This window comes from Taeniopygia guttata, chromosome 9 (genome assembly GCF_048771995.1).
Source record: "Taeniopygia guttata chromosome 9, bTaeGut7.mat, whole genome shotgun sequence".
NCBI lineage: Eukaryota > Metazoa > Chordata > Aves > Passeriformes > Estrildidae > Taeniopygia > Taeniopygia guttata.
Window position 1 is genome coordinate 7,234,089 of NC_133034.1, and position 20,038 is coordinate 7,254,126.

The following is a 20,038-nucleotide window of genomic DNA, read 5'->3' on the forward strand; positions in this document are numbered from 1 at the left end:
AACGAGGGCTTTCTGCTGGTTCCTGCAGATCCCGTTCTGCAGGACAACCTGGACTTTTCTCCAGCCCTTCAGGCAGCAGATACTGACTTCTGTCAGCAGAAAATGGGTCTCTAGCTAGAACTGTCTTCCTTTTATCTTCCCTTTCTTCTGGTTCTGGTGTTATGTTGATCTACCGAGTCAGACCTGTGGCCTGCTCCTCCTGCTTGCCGCTTGGGGAGAGCAGATCCAATTTCCTGCCTCCGCGGCTTTGATGTGGTGGGACTCTGTTTGTAAAGAGCTCGCCAGCTCCCGGAGAGGGATGCGCTCTGGGAGCAGTGGCATCTCTGGACTTGCTGTGTTTGAAGACGGCTTGGAGCAAATGACAGGACGCGTTTCGTGACAGACGCTTTCCCCTCACACATCTTCAGATCCCAGCGGGAGCGCTCCACTGCCCGTATCTGATGGGTGTTAGGCGGGAGGAGGTTACCTGGCCATTGCCAATGGAGCGGGGCCGGGCTGGGCAGGGGGAGCGGTCCGGCCTCAGCGCCCCTGAAGGCCCTTCGGGGCGGGGGCTGCACGGCGGGTGGGGCTGGGCTGCTGCGTTTCATTAAATCCTGGGAACGCGGGGCGAGCTTTGGGAGGGGCTGTCCAGGCAGGTGGTGGTGTACTCGTCAGTGGAGGCGTTCAAGGAACGAAGGAAGTGGCACTCAGAGCTCTGGTTGACAAGGTGGTGTTCTGTTATAGGTTGGATTCGATGATGTCAGAGGTCTTTTCCAACGCGAATGGCTCTGTGATTCTGTGCTGCAGTAGCCATGAAGGATGGGAAGAAATAGGGGCCGCAGTCCCGGCTGTCGGGCTCGCCTCAGCGGGGAGCGCTGCTGAACACCTTTGTCCGGGCTCCAGGAAGCTGCGGCCGGGCCGCTGCGCTCGGGCGGTTCGCGGGGAGCCGCGGAGGGGCAGCGCGGCCCGCCCCGTCCCGTCACGGCGGCCGGGCCCTGCCCCGCCCCGGCCCCTCCCGCCGCCGCCGCCATGTGACGCGGCCGCCGCTGGGGGGCGCCGCGCGCGCGGGGCCGGTAGGGGGCGCCGGGCGCCCCGCCGGTCCGTGCAGCATGGCGGCGGCGGGGGCTGAGCAGCCACAGCCAGAGCCGGCCGCCGGCGCCGCGCCCGAGGAGTCGTCGGACAGCGAGCCGGAGCAGGAGCCCGGCTCCCTGCAGAAGCTCATCCGCAAAGTCTCGACGTCCGGGCAGATCCGCCAGAAGGTGCGTGCGGCGGGAGGGGGCCGCGGGCAGGGCCTCGGGGTCCTGGCGGCGCTGCGGCCGGCGCTGCCTCCGCGTTACGCTCGGTGCCGCCGCCTCTCCCTCCCGCCCGGCACGGTCCGCGCCTCCGCCAGCCCGGGCCGCCGCTCTGGGAATTGCCAGAGACCCCCGAAGCTTTCCCCTGGGGCCTGCCACCGAGCCCGGCCCCCAGGGAGCTGCCGGTGGTCCCCCTCACATCCCACTCCTCTCCCCTCACAACGACCCCTCAGGAGTCTGCCTGGACCCACCTCACATCCGCCAAGGCGTCCCTCAGCGACTCGGCCGTTTCCCCCTTTCCCCCTGTCGGCTGGAAAATCTTTAATTGTAACAAATATTGTCCGTGTTCGAAAGGTTTATTTATCCCGTCGTTTTTGGTGACAGCCCAACCACCGCTCTGGGTCCTACTGGCGACCCTCAACCCCCAGCGCAGAGACCCCCTGACAACACCCCCAACAGCTGTCCAGGCACTTGTGAACCCTAAAATGCCCCTCAGAGATCCCCATAATTAACTGTTTCTCAGGTGCCCGTTAACAGCTGCCCCCTAAATCCCCTTCAGTGTCTGCCAGAGCCCCACAAACTGCCCTCAGGGGCTCCTGAAGTTGCCCCAGGTGCCTGAACCTCTCCAGTTCTTCTCCCATTAGCCTGGCTTAGGCTGGCCAGCTTCTCAGTGCCCAGGTTCATGCCTCCCAGGGAGCTTTACCCAGCTCAGGGAGCAGTGTGCCCAGGCTCAGCAGGACCCCGTCTTATTTCTTTCCTTCTTACCCTCTTTCCCTGTAATATTTTCTTGGAGTCATGGAGGTCAGATTTGGGCTCCTTCTCCCCAGTGCTGCTCCATTTACCTGGTATTTGAATCCTCAAGGGCATCCTCATCCCATGAAGCTCCATCTTCCATTTTCTCCTCATGTCACAGTTGCCACAGTCTCCTTCCTCACCTCCCCATGCTTTCCCTGAGAACCTCTGTGCATCCCAGCCATAGCTCCCTGTCACAGTGTTCCATTATTGCTTTCCAACACCTCCCTCCTCCATGCTCCTGTTGTACTTGGCACAAGTCACTGTCTCATCTTCAGAGCTCTGCTCTGGAAGGTGCAGCCCTCGTTATTCCCTGCAGTCTTTGTGTGGTGCCTCCCTCAGCATCTTCCCATCCTTTTTGTGTATCCTAATTCTCCCCATCTTGTACTGTGCTGTTTTACCTTTCTGTACCCATATAGCAATATTTAGCTTTCTGTCTGGTCAAGCAGTGATCTTACAGCTGGTTAGTCTTTTTTCCCAGCTTTGTCTGTCCTGCTTTGCTTCCTTGGTAAGGTAACAGTACTTTCCACCCAGGTTCCCTTGGCTCAGTCGTATTTTGTCCCTCTGTGGCTCATCCTGGAACAATAACACCATTTTTTATGGACAGTAACAACATTCTGCAATTACAACCAAAACTGTAGTTCTTCTGTGTTGTTACTGTAAAAGAAGATGTGAAGGTTTCCTTCAATTTTAGACTGGGAACCACACATAGGGAGTTTCCCTTTTCTGTACTCTTTTTTATTATAGCAGCATGATTTTTCTTTGTAGCCACTAAGCTCCTGTGTAACTCTTGGACTGTTGTGTCATGTGTTTCTGCTTAGAAATACCAGGTTAGTTACTCTGTCATCACCTGCCTTGTGCTCACCTTGTCTCTGCAGCATGGACAAGCACGGTGCAGCTGTGGGGATGCAAAAGCTCGCTCAGCACTAGTGCTGCAGCTCAGTGTTGCTTCTCTTGTACTCATAGCAAAGGACAGTAAATGTCTCTGCATGCTGCAGTGTCTGAAGCATTGTTCAAAGGGCTCTTTTTTATGCTTGCTGGTTTGCCCTGCTTTCAAACACAGGACCTGCCATCATTCTGCTGCACATCATTCTTTAGCTGCATTGGTGCCAGTTATGAAACCCCTGTGACAAGTGCAGTGGTACGTGAGGACTGTGACGGGACTGCTTCCTCCATCTGTCAGATGCTGCTGGAGCTGCCACTGGCTTCTTGGGCTGAGGCACTGTGGGGTTGGGCTGTGAGATGGTTCTTTTGACCACACCAGGAATCCCTGGAGCCCTCTAAACTTGTTGATGTTTTGTATCAAGCAGATCTCAGCTGTGCTGGAGCACTAGGTGACTTAAGATAAGTCTGTTATTCTGCTGTGAAAAAAAAAAAAAGCCTTTTGAAATATTTCCCTGTATCCAGCATGCTGAAAATTAAGAATTTGTCTTGCTGGAGATTGGATGAACCTTGGGATTTTTTAACACCACTTGTGGCAGGGGTCTCATGTGAACAGGAAGGAAGGATGCTATACTCTGTCTCCATGGTGGTGTTTGTGATGAGAGCAGGGATACAAAGACTTTTCCACTGTCAAAGTGGGAGCTCTTTCTTATAGCAGGATGTTAGAGATGCTAAGGTGAAAGGTGCATTGGGTTGTATTGCGTCCTCCTGTCCCTACTTAATAGTTTTCCTTGTTTTACATCACTTCTGGTGTCAGCATGGCTGGAAAAAGATGAAACTTGCATATACAAACATAAACATATTAAGAACAAGTGTTATAGACAGATATTGTCTACAACTATTAAGCTATGTGTTAACAGAGTTTAATAGCTGTAGACAGTAACAGGTTAACAGCTGTGTGTTAACCTACCAAAAACCTTTGACTAAATCGTGTCAAATTTTCCAAGTAAGCCCAGGTATTCTGGTATTCAGGATTGATTTGTTCTATTGCTTGTTGATGCCATTTTGGTTTGTTATTGTCTTTTCTGCATGCTGCTGCATGTATACTCTTTCCTGGCCCTCAGGGCAAGAAGCAAAGACAACTTCGTGGGTAATCATGGTTTTGATGAGACTTTGAGAGCTTGCTTCCTTTGTAAAGGCAGACCTAATTCTGAATTTGTTGAATGATAGAGTGCTGACTACTGTAAGCTGTAGAAGCTGTTGGACAGGTCTGTCAGTGACAGTAGGAGACACAGGCTGACTTTTACTATGGCCTGAGGATATAAATCTCTTCTGACCACATCTTTTGCTGCAGTTAGCTTAAGACCATGCCTATAAGTACAGCTAAATCACCATAGAACCTTACTGTTACTGCAGCTTGAGTAGAAAATCTGTTGTGCCCATGGAATTCCTCAGAATTTACTTGTTTGTCACACTTTGAAGGTATGTTTTCCTTCCTCTTGTACTGTCAACTGTATTCTTAAGAAATGCTGTAAAATAAAGCTGCTTGCTTGCTTGCAAGACCATAAAACTTCAATGAATTTGTCTCAAAGCCCCACAATTGTTCAACTGTATTTGACTGAAGTAGCTTGGTGTGATAGTAGTGAGGCAAGTGGAATCATTTGGATGTTTAAGGACTAAGGTGTTGATGTGCAGGGTCTAAAGGCAAATCACAGGTAACATCTCTTCAGCTAAAAAACCTGTCCCTTGTGAGGCAGTGGGCAGGGGAAGGAGAAGTGGAAGGCTCAGTGTTTGGAAAGTGAAATACTGGGTTCTAATGTACTTACTTGCTTTTAGCTAGAAAGAATTTTTGAGGCAGAGAAGAAGCTATAGGGGAAGCATGTTTAGCAGTCTTTTAATTATTATTATCACTGTAATAATAATAATAATTATTATTATTACATAATAAAGCCTCACATGTAAGGTGCAGCAGGTAATGTGAATGGTCTTGTCTCAGCTGGCTGAGAAGCAGAGGCTGAATTGTGTGCTTCATCAGCCATTTTGAGACCTGTCAGACTTATGCCAGCGTAAGGCCTGAGTGCACTACTTTTAGCTCCTCTCTGATCTCAGGCTGGTGTTGGTGCAGCTGCAGATTAAATATTTTTGAATGGATAGGAATTAGGAAAGAGATGAAATGAGCTAAGAGAAGGAAGATGTGTGTGAGGAGAGGCAACTGCAGGACCTTGCTCCCACTTCCTAAGCAGTGCTGAGGCCTCGGCTGGAGCCAGCTGAAGTGGTAATGTCATCTCATTGTCACTCAGCATGGACCGAGGCACAGGAATACTCAAAGTGATCCTGAGAGCTGAGGGTGTGAAACCAAGGAGCACAGAACCTTTTATAAGCCCTGACAGTGAAATGTGCTTCTTCCTTTGAACTTGACCTTTCATTTCCAGCATCACATTACAACGTTCAGAAAGCTGGAGGGTGGATGAACAGGCCATTTTCCCATTTCATTCATCAGTTCTGTGGGATTTCCAGCCTGCCAGTTTTGGTATGTTGAGCTCTCTGTTTACCAGACAGGATTTCAGCAGCGTCCTTGGGTGGCATCAGGAGAACTTCTTGTTTAGACTAGTTCAGTCTAAGTTCTGTTTACTTTCACACACAATTTCTCTGTAGTATTTTCAGTTTTATAAGCATTTATCATTGCCTTGAACTTTTTAAGACAAGTTTGCAGTGTATATTTCACCAGAGTTGCAAACAGAGTGAGCAGCTCTCCAAACTTTCTGGGAAGCTGTCTAGCTGTGGTAGCGGAGATATGTCAAGTTCATTTATATTCTGAAAAGCAGTACAGATGAACTGGTGTTGAGCTTTATGCTGCAGTGCACAGACTGTTCAGTATCTGAACTAACACATTTCCCTTTTCTGTGCTGTGTACCAGATATAGGTGATGCTTTTGGTGCTATGGGAAGTTGTGATTCTCTTTCTGACCAGTAGCCTTGAGGTCTTGGAGCCACCCTTGCAGGATAAAGGAAGGAAAACAGGGGGAAGTAAAGTGTTTCTCCTGTATTTTTGTTCAAGTTTCCAGAGTGTACTACACTGAGTCCTCAGACATATGGTGGGTAGCACGGGCAGCTGAAGAAAGCTCATTTTGTTTCTTTTTGTATTGCCTATTAGATAAAATGTCCATCTTAAAGGTAAAGAAGTGGTATTTTTATTTCTGGAGTGCCAGTGTTTTAATGTTTCCTGAGATTAGAGTGAGGAAAATGAGAAGTTTATTAGTTTGAAATACAAGTATTGAAAGAAGTATTATGATAAGAAGCAAAGCATTTCAGTGAAGCAATATTGTAAGAGAAATAAGCAAGAAATGAGGGAAGAATTTTCCAGAATTCATTACTTAATTCATATTCTGTCTGTGTTGTCTTCCAGTAAAACATATTAAAATGTTTGTATGTTTTGTTTTGCTGACTTCTAAAAGGCTGTCTGAAAGAGGACATTTTAGGATCTTCATGTGTCATAAATTGTGGTGGCTTATGCTTTGATCCAGCTAGAAACTGGGAACTCTTCACCTAAAGAGAGTGAGAACTGTTCAAAAGGAGAAGGTTTGGTGATTGAACTGAAACCGAACATCTTGAGCACAGGTTTAAGGGCATGAATTTTCTTGGATTTGCAGTACGAATATAGTAGTTTCTTCTCTGAGAACCAAGACACAGGTAGGATTTTAGGCTGTATGAATGTTTCTGTCCCTTAATATACATTCTGTTTCATGTGCACTTCAGACTAATCTGTTTTGACACAATTTGGGAAACCTCCCAGCACTATTTCTAGTGGTGTACTGTAACTTTGCCTTGCTGCTGGAGAGTTTTGGATGTTGTATGAAAGCAACAGCTGTTACTTCCTTGTTTAAAAAAAAACAAACCAAAAAAACCCAAAAGGCAGCAAACCCAAACCAAAAAGCCCCACCACGCAACAAAACAAAGCACAAAGCCACACGTACTTGAAGCGTTTCTCGTTCATTCTAACTATAGATCAGGTTCCAAGAACTAAAGAGCTAACATTAAACTTTTGCATGTTTTGAGAGCTTGGATTTACTTAGACCACATCACTAAAACATTTCCAGGCTTCTAATTATTCTCTCAAATAAAATTAGAGAAAAAAAAAGAAAACCAACTTAGGTATTGAATGTTTTGTTTTAATTGCTTGCTTTTTAAAAATAAAAACTTAATTAAAATATTTAGAGTATTTTCCCTTACCCAAAACATCTCGTTACAGAAAAATTGAGTTTTTACTTTGGAGGAGTACAGGATTATAAACGAAGACTGTGAAATGTCTGTCTCCAGATTACCTGATTAGGAAATCCTGTATACCATGTGAGACAGTGCATAACTTTATCTTCTTTAATTACAAATCTAGTCTGATTCTTTCTGAAATAGCAGCTATACCTGCATATGTAAGAGAAGGCACAAATGAGATACAGAGAGTTTTTCCCTATTCCTGAAAAGCTTAAGGTTTACCCTAGATATTGGCACAGCATCATTGGAAATTTTGTGGCACGCTACTGTCCCAAGTGAACATGTGTTCCTCTTGGAACGCATTCTTTCAAGATCTCAAATGCACCAACCATTATTTAAAGGATATTTTATTGACTCTCCACTGAAACAGTTTGTTCCCTGCTTTTTCTTTACTGACGGGTCGTTGCTTCTTCTTTCACTAAGAATTTATATTAAGATGTTTCTGTTTGGTACTGCAGCCCGGTGGGATAGTCATCCAGGGGTAGTTGAGATTCAGGCAGAATACCTAAGGCAGCAGCACTGTTTCACATCAGCTCCCATGGTTTGTGGTCACTCCTCACATGTTTTATATAAAACACTTCAGAAAGTAATGAACTTATTGTGCATACCTTGTTAGTAGTGCTGCACCTCTGAGGCAACAGTGCAGTGCTTCCACAGGGTATGGATTTTGCAGTCTGCAGACCCTGGACCACGCCTGGACATGAGAGCACTTACATAGAGGAGGAGGTCTAAGCTGGCTGCTCTCCTCTCATCCAGAGAGGAAAAGGTTGGCTTGATGGCTACAACATTACCACTTCAATTAGGCAATTGATTATTACAGGATTGCTTCATTTGGTTTCCTTGGAGAACATTTTGTTTCCTCACCATTTCATTGCTAAGTTGAAAAGTTTTACATCTGATCACTGTTCTGATGTTGTGGTTTGCCTTTTTTAAGAAAGGAAACACCCTCTTAATCACATGATGCTTGTATGGAGCACATTGCACTTGAGACTTGCAAGCTTTAGTAAATTTATTCGTGTAATTTTCTAGTGAGGAAAGGTGATACCATCTGCAGTTTCCTATAGGGAAAATGTAGATACATACTTGTATTTAATGCAAGAAATCACCTAGGTCATCCCCAGACCTGGGAACTTAGGCAGGTGATGCAAGCTCCAGGTAATGTCTTACCCGTGGGACAGCCACCTTCGTGATCTTTGAAAGACAGAGATGTGTCTGATAAAACAGGGAGGGCGAGCTGCCTGCTCTTGGAACTGCTCTCAGCTGAGGCAGGGCAGAGCACTCTCTATAGATCTGTCATTGAGGTTTTATTAAAAATCAGTGTTCTGGGAACTCACACCATCCCCTTCTGTTCTGTTCAGCTGAAAGTTAACAAAACGGTGTTCTCAGGGCTGTGCTCATCTTTTTGTTGTTGCTGGTGCCGATCAAGAAGTCTTTGGCATGATCAGAGGTATTTGCAGGACATTAAAACAGGGGAAGTGGAAAAACAAATTAAAACTTTGCAGTATCCTTTAAAAACGATGTTAAATAGATGAGGAAACAAAAACTTAAAAGCATAGGTTGTTTAATACATAAATATGGAAAATCTGATTACGACATTGTTACAGATGAGATAAAAATAAATTCTAAGATACCTAAGTATTAATTAAATGGCTGAAGGCCAAAAGCCGCTTTCTGCTCTCAACCTATTTGAATACTAGTTGGAGTAAAAGGATGAGGATTTGCTTCTGCATCTACCAGTCCCTACCAAACAAGGCTCCTTGCAGAATTCAGTAGCAGAGGTGATGGGAGTCCTGACACAGTGGGAGGAAGCTGTCTTTCTTTCAGCCTCCTCAACACAAGGGCAAAGGATTCAGTTTTCTTCCTCAAGGTATAACTTTCACTTTCCCATATTATGAAGTTCTCTTACTGGTACTTTCTGCTGACTTTTCCTTCCTACTTGGCCAAGGTCTCCATGGCGTTCAGCGGTGTGGGAAGGATTGGGGTGGTGATGAGTGTGAGGATGAGATCCGCAGCTGTATTCTGCATGTGCTTTCCCATATGTTCGCTGTTCTGTGCTCGCACTGGTCACACTTCCCCACCTGGTACTCGCATGTCGGATGGCCCCGACAAGCCCACGATGGTGAGTGCCTGGCTCCTTCTGCTTACTGGTGAAGTGGATGGGGGGCTTAAGACTCGTGATTTTGGTAGTAACTTGTCTCTCTGAATACAAGAGCTTGTGATTTAAGCTATAGGGGTACAGGCTGCAGCATTAGAGGGTTCTGTATACAAGCTATGATTCCAAATGAGGTTTAATTGCTGTGCCTCAGCAGAAGAGCCACATGCTTCTGAGTTCAGACAGGGGGGTTCTGTGGTGGTGGTGCATAGCTTGTGACAGACATGTCTCAGAAGGTTTTACAGTTGGTAGCGTGTTTTGACATTTTTTGTGTATGGGGAAAATGCCCAAGGAAGGGATGTAATCATGTATATATAATTTTAGATGGCAGAAAAAATAACAGTCAAACTTTTCATGTTTGTCATTAAATGTGTGAAGTTCACATTTAATTAGTACAGATTTATAGATTTATTCCACTCCAAAATTCCAGATATTAAACTGTTGCTTTCTTGGCTTTAGTTATCGCTGTGGATGGGTTTGAGCCCTTATCTTCCATCTTTGCTATAGTTTGACTGGTGTTTTGTACTCAATTTCCCTCTTATAATAAATATCTTTGGGAAGGATGCTGGGAGCCTATGGAAAGCATCCTGAAGCTTAAGTAGTTAGTGTGCCAGGAGTTGTCCAGCTCCTAACTCATCCTGCATCAGTGTACTGGTGTGTTTTTCATTCTCCCTTCTAAGTAGCTGACCAGAATATTCATCTGTTTTAATACTTTTCTTGGAGCTCTCTGACAGGGCTCATTTTACCAAGGAGCTGCACGTTGATTCACTGTATGTTACATTTCCTTTCCCATATAATTTTCGTGTGCTCTCAAATTGTTTTTCATTTGGTAATTTGTTCACTTTAGGTCTGTGACTGTGCATCCCTTTCAGGAGAGTCATTCCTAATAGTAGCAGCTGAACCTGGTATTGAAAGAAGCTGGTTCAAAGACCTGTTCTTTGTTTATTGGCTGCAGCATTTACTAATGAAGAATGAAGTGTGTGACCATTTATCTGTGCCAAGACAAATTAAAACCTTTTCAATATTTGATGCTAGTTCCTGTTTTTTACTGTGGATAAGGGGAATGAGCTTGCATTACCTGTTTCAGTGACATCTCAGCTACTCCATGGATAGATTGCCGTGCTCTGCTCTGAATTCTGCTGTCTCAGGAGTTGCAAGGAGGCTGTAGGAGAGCTGTCAGCCGTGCTTGCCTTAGTCTCTCACTGTATGTGCTGAGTCCAGCTCATTCAGCAGGTCTTGAGGTTACAATAGAAGAGAATTGGGAGTATGTTGTTAGGAGAGTTTTCTTAGGCTTTCCTATGTGGCTGTACAAGGGTCTGTACTGTAACCCCCTTCCTCAGTTGTAGTGCTTATCTTCTGTTGGTGGGCCTCTGACTCATTGCCACAGCTTCTATTTTGACATTTGATTCCAGCTTTGATTTTTTTTTCTTTTTCTCCTCTTCTTGAGTCCTTTTTTTTCAGTGAGTTCTCATAATGTGTTGCTCTTTTGATGCCAGTGAAAGAAATCTTAATGCAATTTTTACTTTTTCAAGAGCAAAGTGCATTTAATGTATAATTTCCAAACAGGACTATGCAACTTGTAATTACCTTGTGCTCCCCTATAGATCTGTATAGCTCTCTGTGTGTTCCATCATTAGAATTGCTTTACTGATCCAGATTTCCCCCCTCCAAGCTTCCTGGAGTTCGTTTCCAGGGTGTGACCACTGTCTGGTGGAAGGATGTTGCTCTCAGATTAGCTTGTTAACCCCTACCCTTTTGACATTTCATGTCTTATTCTATTGGGTTGGTTGGATTTATTCCTGTACCTTCATTGTTGGATTTACTGTGTTTTATTTGATTTCTAAATATTAATTATTTTCACGTTTATGACCACAGAGGGCTTTTATAACGCCATCTACTAAAACTGTTTCATCCACAAGGTACAGCACTCAGATTTGTACCTGCCCTAGCATGGCATGGCCATGTTGAAGTGCCTGCAGGCCTACTCCTATCCTTTTTGCCACGGCTTACTCAAAATCAGTGACTAGATGAGGTTGTTTGGTCCCTTGGGTTCAGCTGCCTGTAAAATTGCCTGGTAAGCATCTATAAAGATAGCCCAGTTCCACATATACTTTTGCATTTTGTTTTTTCCTCTCTGCATTTGGTGCTTTGTTTAGTCAATTATTTGTTGTTTGGAATCAGTGTTTTGTGGTGCATACAAATAGAAACTGTGTGTGTCTTAAAGTTTTTACATTCTAAAGACAAATGATCAACAGAGAAATCCACATTCTGGGGACTTCAGCTTTGGGGTTCTTGAGTTGCTATTTAGATAGCTTTGTTTCATTTTGCTGTTACCTTGTACATAGTTCTTTTTCTGCTTTGGAAAGACGTGTCAGTGAAGCATAATTCTTGTTTTTAATGTGCTGCGCTGAGTATTTGCCCCTAAGAATATGTTATGATCTCAGTAGTGAAATAAGTTGCATTGTTCTTCCTCTGTCTCTATCAAACATGGTTTGGAGCCTCCCTGTGCCGAGGGACACTTGCCAGCCTGACAGCTGGACATGCTTGATAGTCACCCTCAGTCTGGCTAATAGGGCTTGTTTTCCAGATTAGGAAATCAGTTTTATTAAGAGCCCTACTTCCAAATGGGGCAATAGGTTTAAGCTTCAGGAATGGATTGTCTTCTTCTTTGTTTCATTTGGTGAGCACTACTATGTGCAGGAGAACAAGGGATGTAATCTGAAAGTAGCTGAAATCTGATGTGATGCTTCCTAACTTTTAGTAGAGTCACTCATCAGTGTAGAAAGCACTTAATCTGTGTAGCACTTAATCTCTGACCACCTGACATGGGTTACTGGGTACAGAGACACCTCAGAGGAGCAGTGCTGCCAAAAACACAACTTTGTCATGTTGGTTTTCTGAACAGCTCCTGTTAATCTTTTGGCTTCTTGTTCTTACAAGGCCGGAAGGGGAAACAGTGAAGCACAAAGCTCTCTTTCTTTTAAGTTCTTTTTGTAAGTCCTATGAGTTGTTTGAAACCATTCCTGTTGAGGTCAGTGGCAAAACTTTTCTTTTGTCAGTTCAGGATTAGGCCTGCACCCTGCAACCATTTTGACAGGAGAAATCTGAGAACGTATTATTGCTGTTCCTAAATGTCAAGTTTTGAAATGGGATGAGCTGGGGGAAGGGTTGTGTATTGCTTGCCATAAACTGAATTTTTTTCTACAGGAAGTTGCTGTTCTTCAAGGCCAAAGATAAATACTAAAATGTTAGAAATTTCCTAGGCTTTGCCTTTCAGTTATCTAATCTTGTTCTTTTCAGACTTCCTAAGACACTCTGCTATGTGCAGTGTTGTTTTAAATTGTCCGTTTTTTCAGTAACCATTTTTACACTGACTTGCAATATGATAAAAGCGGTCAGTGTTGAAATCACTATCACATCATTTTACACTTGATCCGAGACAATAATTCATTTTTTCATAGTGTTGTCTGCCCATGGAATGCCATGCCACAGGACACTACACTGGAAAGGGACTCAGCTGGATAGAAAAGTCTGCACAGTTCCATTGCAAACAATTTTAGTATTTATCCTGGATAGGATGTGGATAATTATACACGCATCCTCATAGTGTTTCAGGGCAGTAGCTTTTCCCATAGGATCCAATATATGATACTAAAAATAGATTTAACACTCTCTTTCCATTATGGGAGAAGCAATTTCACTTTTATCTTGATGAATTACATGCCCAGTAATCTGATCAGAGTAGATCTTCAATTAAAAATCTGCTGAGAGGCTGGGGAGCAGAAGTAGCTGTTCACCTCCCCCCTTTTATTTAATTTGTGTCACTTTGCAGTCAGCTCCTCTCCCCAGTTCATTTTCTGCAGCTGCATTCCTCTGCAAGTAACAAGTCCTTTGGCTGTAAAGTCAAAATAGAGGAAGAGAAAGGCAGCGATGTCTACATCATTTTTTAAAGTCATCTTGATCTTATCTCTGGCCCTTTCCGCCCAAACCCACCAAACTGTGCTGAACTGAGTGCCTATAAATAGCCCAGCTGCTCTCGTGCAGAGATGGGCAGCGCTGAACCAGAGGCGTGTTTGCTGTGAGCAGAAGGAGCTGCTCTCATGTCTGAGCTGGGTAGCTGTGAGGTTTTCTATAGATAGAGCCTGGCCATGACAGGAACTGCCGCTTAGGCTGGGGCAAGGTGACCTCTGCAAGTGTAGCATTTTGGTAAAGACAAAAAAAGAGGGTGTAAAAGAGGAATGGAAGAATGCACATCTTGTGCAGAGGTGAGTGAGCCCAACTCAGGTGAGGGAGCAGGTGGGAGCTGAGGGAAGACAGAGGCATTGTTTTGCTGGGAGTTACTGTACTGGTGGGCTGGGCAAGAGTTTGGCTCAAGTGATGCTGCCTGAACCTGGGGTGTGTAAGGGCTCTGGCTGGCCCCAATTTAACCATAGCTGTAAACAAACATAGCAACAGAGCTCTGAAATCTCTTTCTTCCAGTTGCTGGTTTTTGATCAGCCTCCTGACTGACTTGATATCTTCGGGCTTTTCAACCGAGGAGACTTCCCTGGGATTTTTAGTTCCTCTCTGATTTTGGTTCAGGGCTTTGCAGAGTTCAGTAGCTGCTTTCACATATTTATATGTGTTTTTTTCCAGGGAATGCAAAAATCACTCCATGTTTCTGTCTTAAGCTGGAAAATCTCCTGCCACTTTCCCATTTTCTTCCCTGTAAAAAAATGAGCTGCAAAAATGTGGGATTTCTTTAATGTTGTAATTTGGATGCTGGTACTTTACATTTCTCTTTGATACTCAGGTGCTGGATGTTAAAATAACTTGTGAGAGAAAGATATATTTTAGTGGGTTTCCACAGAGTTGGCAAGTGCTTGTTCCACTTGACAGATGGAGGATGGAGACACACAGTGAAAATTGTTTTATTGGGAACTCATAAAAAGTCCATGGCAGAGTAGGACCATGAATGCATCTTTCTGGGTTCCAGATGAGTGCCTTCAGCTCTGGCCTTGCCTGAAGAGTTGTTTCAGCAAGGATTGCTGTTTGGTCAGTCTTTGCGCTTTGTCTTTTCTTATGCTGAAGCTTCAGCTAAGTTAATGTCTGAATTTTGGATTATTTATATAACACCATCTCTGAGGTGGTTTAACATTTTGTTCCTGGTTTTTGCTATGGTGTGTTTAGCTTCTGGATCCTATAGCCACTACTAGATGCTTTATAGCTTCTTTGAGTATATTCCTGCTGCTGTGTCCTGTGAAAATGAGTGCCAGGATGCCTTTCAGTGACTGCTTCATTGCTGTGGGGAGCTGCTATGGGAAACAGCCATTTTCTTATAGGAGCTTAATCCTTAACTGTGCATTTTTATTTTCTCTTTCATTCTAGTGGAAGTGGTGTGGAGTTTGGCAATTCCCAGTTTGCCTGAAGTAGGCACACTAAGTTGATATTTGCCTGAGCACTGGCAGGTATTTCTTCCACTGTGCAGGTGGCTTTGTGAAACAGACCACTGGGAGGCAATGAGGCTTGGGGTTTGCTAACCTTGGAGCTGGCCAGGGCCCAGCATCCAAGGTAGATGCTGTTCTTCCAGGAGACAGGGGAGCTCTCCCCCTTTTCTATTTCCCAACACAGTGGAGAAAGATTGTAGTGGCTTCTATATCTGACTCTATAGCTCTCTTTAGGATCTGGTGGAATGTGGACCCTGCTCTTTCTCAGCTGATTTGTGAGTAGAGGCTTCACCATGGTGGTCCAGACCCTGTGATCTCTCAGGCCAGTTTGAGGATAGCTCAGTCTAGCAAAAGAGAAGCATATATTTTCAGACGGATGTTTCTCCTTATAGTCAGCATTTTTTTCAAAGTGGTTTTTGAGGAAGCTTTGAGCTTGGCAAGGGCCAGTGTATGTGGAATGTATCAAAATCCACAGCTGTTCCAAAAACTAAAGGCGCGCATTAGAAATATATATAGTATTTAAAAAGCAAGTTTAATGCCCTGGAAAGGAGTTCTAAAATTAACTAAACCCTGTGGATCAGCAAGAGTATTTATTTTGTGTGCTGTATTAGCCTGGCAGTGTCCATTTGGTGCTGTTTTGAATTGATACTTATCAGCGACCTGACTGTTACAAACCTGAATTCCACTGAGACCTCTGGTATGTTAAAGCTATGTCATTTTCCTGGCACCAAGATACAGAATAACCTGTCTTACAAGATTGTCAGACCATTTGTGTCCTGTGTTTTAACTGTGTGTTTATTGTGTTGGGCTCTCTCAGCAAGAAGCAGGTTCCTGCAACTCTTTTGAGGAGAGAAGTAGGTTTCGTGTGGTACCGAGGCATGACATAGCACTGCTTGCAGCTCCTGGGCAGTATTTACAATCAAGAATTTGGGGTTGGACATTCAGCTGTGACTTTTTTGTCTTTCTGAGCTGCAGTTCTTGAGATTATTTCCATGTAGCTGTTGGTATTCAAACCTGAATTAAGTACATGTGGATTAAATCCATACCCCCACATATGCACAGTATATGAACAAGCATATGAGGCTGTGTATGCTGGTATGTCAGTCTAGTTATAAAGCAGTTAAAGAAGGAAAGTGTGCATAGACAGTTTTGGCACTGCAGCCCTGGGAAATGGCAGCTGGCCAGAGAGTACCGAAGCAGGGCCAAGACTATCTGAAGAATACCAAATGCTGATGTTGGATATAGCTCCTTCTTTGCTCTGGTTTCACTCTTCACCCCCTGGGCTTGCAGCTTGCCACCTTTGTGCCAGGTAGATGCTGGTTCGCAACGCACAGCTGGAGGTAGAGACAGATATCCTGGGTGTGTTTGTGCTGGTAATCAGATGCCAATTAAATGAAAGGTGCAATTACCTGTGACTGAAATCTGACCTTGGTGAGTTTAACTGTTACACTCCCCAAATCACTGTTAGATTTGAAACGCTCATTCAATTTTAAGTTATTTATCTTCTTTGGTATCGTGATAGCACTGGAGACAAGGGTAAAACCTCACCGCAGTGTGGGCTGTTTGTTTATGAGAGTCGTATCTTGTGAAGGCTGCTCAGTTTTGCTGAATGAATCTGTGAAACGCTTCCAGCAGAGGGCACTGAGGTTATTGGTCTCCAACTCCAGTTGTGCCCCTACAGGTGTGTGCTGGGGAAGCAGAAAATGTGCCTGTTAGTAAAACCTATGCTTCACTGCTCTCCTCTGATGCTTTTGTAGACTGTCATAAAAGAGGGGATGCTAATGAAACAGACCAGCTCCTTCCAGCGCTGGAAGAGACGATACTTTAAGCTGCGAGGACGAACGCTCTACTATGCAAAAACTGCTAAGGTAAGGTCCTGACAGTACCTGTGAGGCCAAGGAAGGAAGTCAGTAGAGGGGCTTTGGAGGCAGATGGGTGTCAGTGGGGAGGCAGCCTTCAGCAGAGAAAAGAGCTCTTTAGGCACTGGTCTTCAGGCTTTGTAGCTAGTAGAAGATCCCTGTGTTTTGCCTCACACTTGGAAATCCTTGGTTTTGAAGTGAAGCATCTGTGGACCTGTGACACTGATTTTTCCACATTTTTTTCTCCCTTTGGTGCACGTTAGTAGGGAATGGACTCTGAATCAATTCTGAAAGAAGAGACTGTGAACGAAAGGAGAAAGTGCAATAGACGAGCAAGGCTAGAATTTATCAAATCAGAGCACTATGCCTCTGGTTTAGTATGCTGATAGTCAACTACATATAAAACTGTCTCCTTTCACAAGAACAAAACCTACAGTTATTTGGTGTTCTTTTTAAATAATCCTTTAATAAAGTCATTGTGTTCACTGTCTGAAGGCAGGCCAGAGTGATCCCTAGTGTATGGAACTAGACTTCCAGGTCCTTGATGTTGTTTGTGCTGTGTCTTTCTTTCAAATCATGTGATATGGATTTCTTTCAAATGCTGTGATATGGAGCATGCTAGGCAGACTCCCTTTGAGTCTGCTGCTTATACATTGGATTCAATAATTTATTTAGATTTTTGTTTTTTTTCTTTGCAGTCCATTATTTTTGATGAGGTGGATCTGACAGATGCCAGTGTGGCAGAATCCAGCACAAAGAATGTCAACAACAGCTTCACGGTAGGACTTTTTGCATTATTTTCTGTTCTTCTTCCATCTTTTCCACACATCCCATCTCTTTTGCAGAGTTGAAAAACACCTGAACAATCTCCACAGCATCTTTCATGAAAAATAAATAATAAACTTACTTTTCTTTACAATCTGGTAACTCATATTTGTGCATGTGGGAAATTACCTCAGGGAAATACCTTAGGTTACTAGGTATTGTGCGAAGACTTGACATTTGGGGATTTTCTTCCCTGTAAGCTAAGAGGGTTTGATAGAACCTGTTTGCACAGTGGGACAGAAAAATCTGTTCTGCTGAGGAAGTTAGAGGTGATGTTCATGTTTATGCTGGAGATCTTGCTAAAGGAATTTAGTTTTACCCATAGGCATTAAAATATGTAAACTTCTTTCTCTGACTTTGTTTGTCTGCGTGTGTGTTTATATATGCATGCTATATATAGTGGGAAAGCAAAAGGAGGAGCAGAAAGAAATAGCACAGAAATAACTGTGGGATTGGTTCAGGATACTCGTCACATGTGGAATGTGTGCTAAGTAGTTGCAGTCTGGAAAAGTGGTGGTGTCCCTGCTTCATTTTCTCCAGGCTCAGGAACTAGGAGGAAAAATGATTGTATTTCTAAGGTGCAGGTGTTTTGCAAGCTCAAATGTGGGGGGGAACCTGGTGTACAGAAAAAAAAGCCATTAACATCAGCCCTGCAGGGTGAGTGTCAAGCTGGTAGAACAGCAGAAAACCTCCACACAGCTGCTGAGGGGCTCAGAACAGAGGAGGAGGGCCTGGGGAAAGGAAGTGTTGCTCTAAGGCAAAGTGAAGGGGGGAGCAATCCAGGTGGAGGGAAGAATCCCTCCTGGTCCTGCAGGTGGCGACCAACACTGAGCAGTGTGCCTTGTGCTGCAGCAGGAGTGATCTGCTGCTTTAAACATCTGCAAAAGGGCATTTCTGTTGTGTAGCTGTAGCTTTTGGCTTTGCAATGCCTGTGTCCAGATAAAACCCCAACACCTTCCCAAAGCTTAAAAACGCTTTCTACATCTGTAATTGGAAAGGTGGGAGACACATCTGGGTATGGTAAGTAAATATTGATATCAGGTGTCAATGATGAGAGTACAGAGAGAAGGTTTATGCAGTGATTTGAGTAGGGGATATGTTTTCAAGACTGTGATGTTACTTACCTGTTAATAGAGCATTTAATCCTGGGCCTTGCTTCAGTTTTCTGAAATATATATAAAGACTGATTTTTCAGGTACTGTAACTGTGCTGCTTACTGTTGTAGCTGGGTGAGATGTAATACCCATCAGGAAGACTGTGTTAGGGACAGAAGGGAGTAGTGTATTTGCTCTCTCAGATTGCCCCATTCGAGTCAGACAGACTCTGGTATTAGGCTCTGCCTTCCCTAACTGATAAAAGGTAAAGGGTTACTTTGAAATTCAAGCAGGTACAGTTTGCACTGTCTCCAGCTGAGCAGTGTATCATGGTGCTTAGGTAAATTCAAGAAAAGCATGTTTCCTTCCTTATTTCTATCTCCTCTTTCTGTTGTGGCTTATGGAGGCACTTGGCTAGTTTACCTTGAGGTTTAAAACTACTTAAGAAATCAGAAGGTGGCCTAGTCTTGCTGCTGTTTGCTCTGTTACATGATTGCTGTCAGTGCTTGGGATTCCTTGCAGTTATGCAGTTTTCTGTTGGTTTTCTTTGAGACCATTCTACTTCCCCTCTGTATCTTCCTTTCTAAAATTCAGAGTTCTTTGATGCATTTTTTCCCCTGTTTCAAATCAGTGGGTTATACGATTTGAGGTTTTCTCCTAAACTGAAAATACGTAGCACTTGGTGTTGTAAGCAGAGTTTTAGATGTTGTGATTTTCTTTTTGGTTTTCTGTTTTCTTTAATGGAGACTGGTACTTGTGAATTTATAAAAGAATGGTTTCTTTCTGAGAAAACTCAGCCTCTGTGCAGGCATCTGTACTGCCTAATGTATAGATTCTGCAGGTCAGGTTGCCTGAATGACACCCCTGAGTTCCTGACAAGCTACAAAAACATCAGATAAACCACTTGGATGAAGAATGTTTATCCAAACCAAAGAGGTAATAAGGGTTGACCAGTCAGAAGAGCAGCTGTTGAAAGTGCATTGAGGAGCATGGTGCGGCAGCCTCATAAGAGGAGAAAACCAGAGAATAAATCCAGCAAAGGTTGTGCTGCATGGAGAGAGGAGTAAGGTTAAAAAATAGCTGCCAGTAAACCTTTTACATAGGACATGACTGACAGGTCATTTGTTTGCTCTCAGCAGGAAGGAGAGCAAGAAAAGTGAGGTTTTAAGGCACGGACCTCTTCCTTTAAAAAAAAGTGTGTAATTAACAAATTCCACCGTGATTTACTTGGTTGAGCTCGCATAGATTTCCTCAGTAAGTGTGTCCTGGTTGCAATGGGGACAGTTTTCAGGACTGCTACCCAGAGTTAATGGATAAGATGACTACAGAATGGACTGGAAGCATGTGACACGGGGCATTTTTGAGCTTACAATGTTGTACGGCTCCATTCCTCCATTTGTGTAACAAAAAGCTTTATGTTTAGCTTTGTTCCTTTAGGTCAGGCAGTGTGGCTGCAGAGGTATTTAATA

The 20,038-nt window shown here is 44.1% G+C and overlaps 1 protein-coding gene across 4 annotated transcripts in view; it reads left to right on the forward strand.

Moving 5' to 3' along the window:
* The first annotated feature begins 1,012 nt into the window (after positions 1 to 1,012).
* The window catches only part of DGKD (diacylglycerol kinase delta), a 57,782-nt gene continuing 38,756 nt past the window's right edge, over positions 1,013 to 20,038 (forward strand). For 2 of the 4 annotated variants that reach the window (XR_012057370.1, XM_072933391.1), the window contains exons 1-3: positions 1,013 to 1,238; positions 16,549 to 16,659; positions 17,349 to 17,429. Coding sequence is in view for 3 of the 4 variants with exons in the window: in XM_072933391.1 (XP_072789492.1) it covers positions 1,089 to 1,238; positions 16,549 to 16,659; positions 17,349 to 17,429 (342 nt within the window). In the remaining variant the exon portion in view is untranslated. Of the gene's footprint in view, positions 1,239 to 2,831; positions 2,894 to 16,548; positions 16,660 to 17,348; positions 17,430 to 20,038 lie in introns of all 4 variants that reach the window. The other 2 variants (XM_030279978.4, XM_030279973.4) reach the window with 2 other exon arrangements.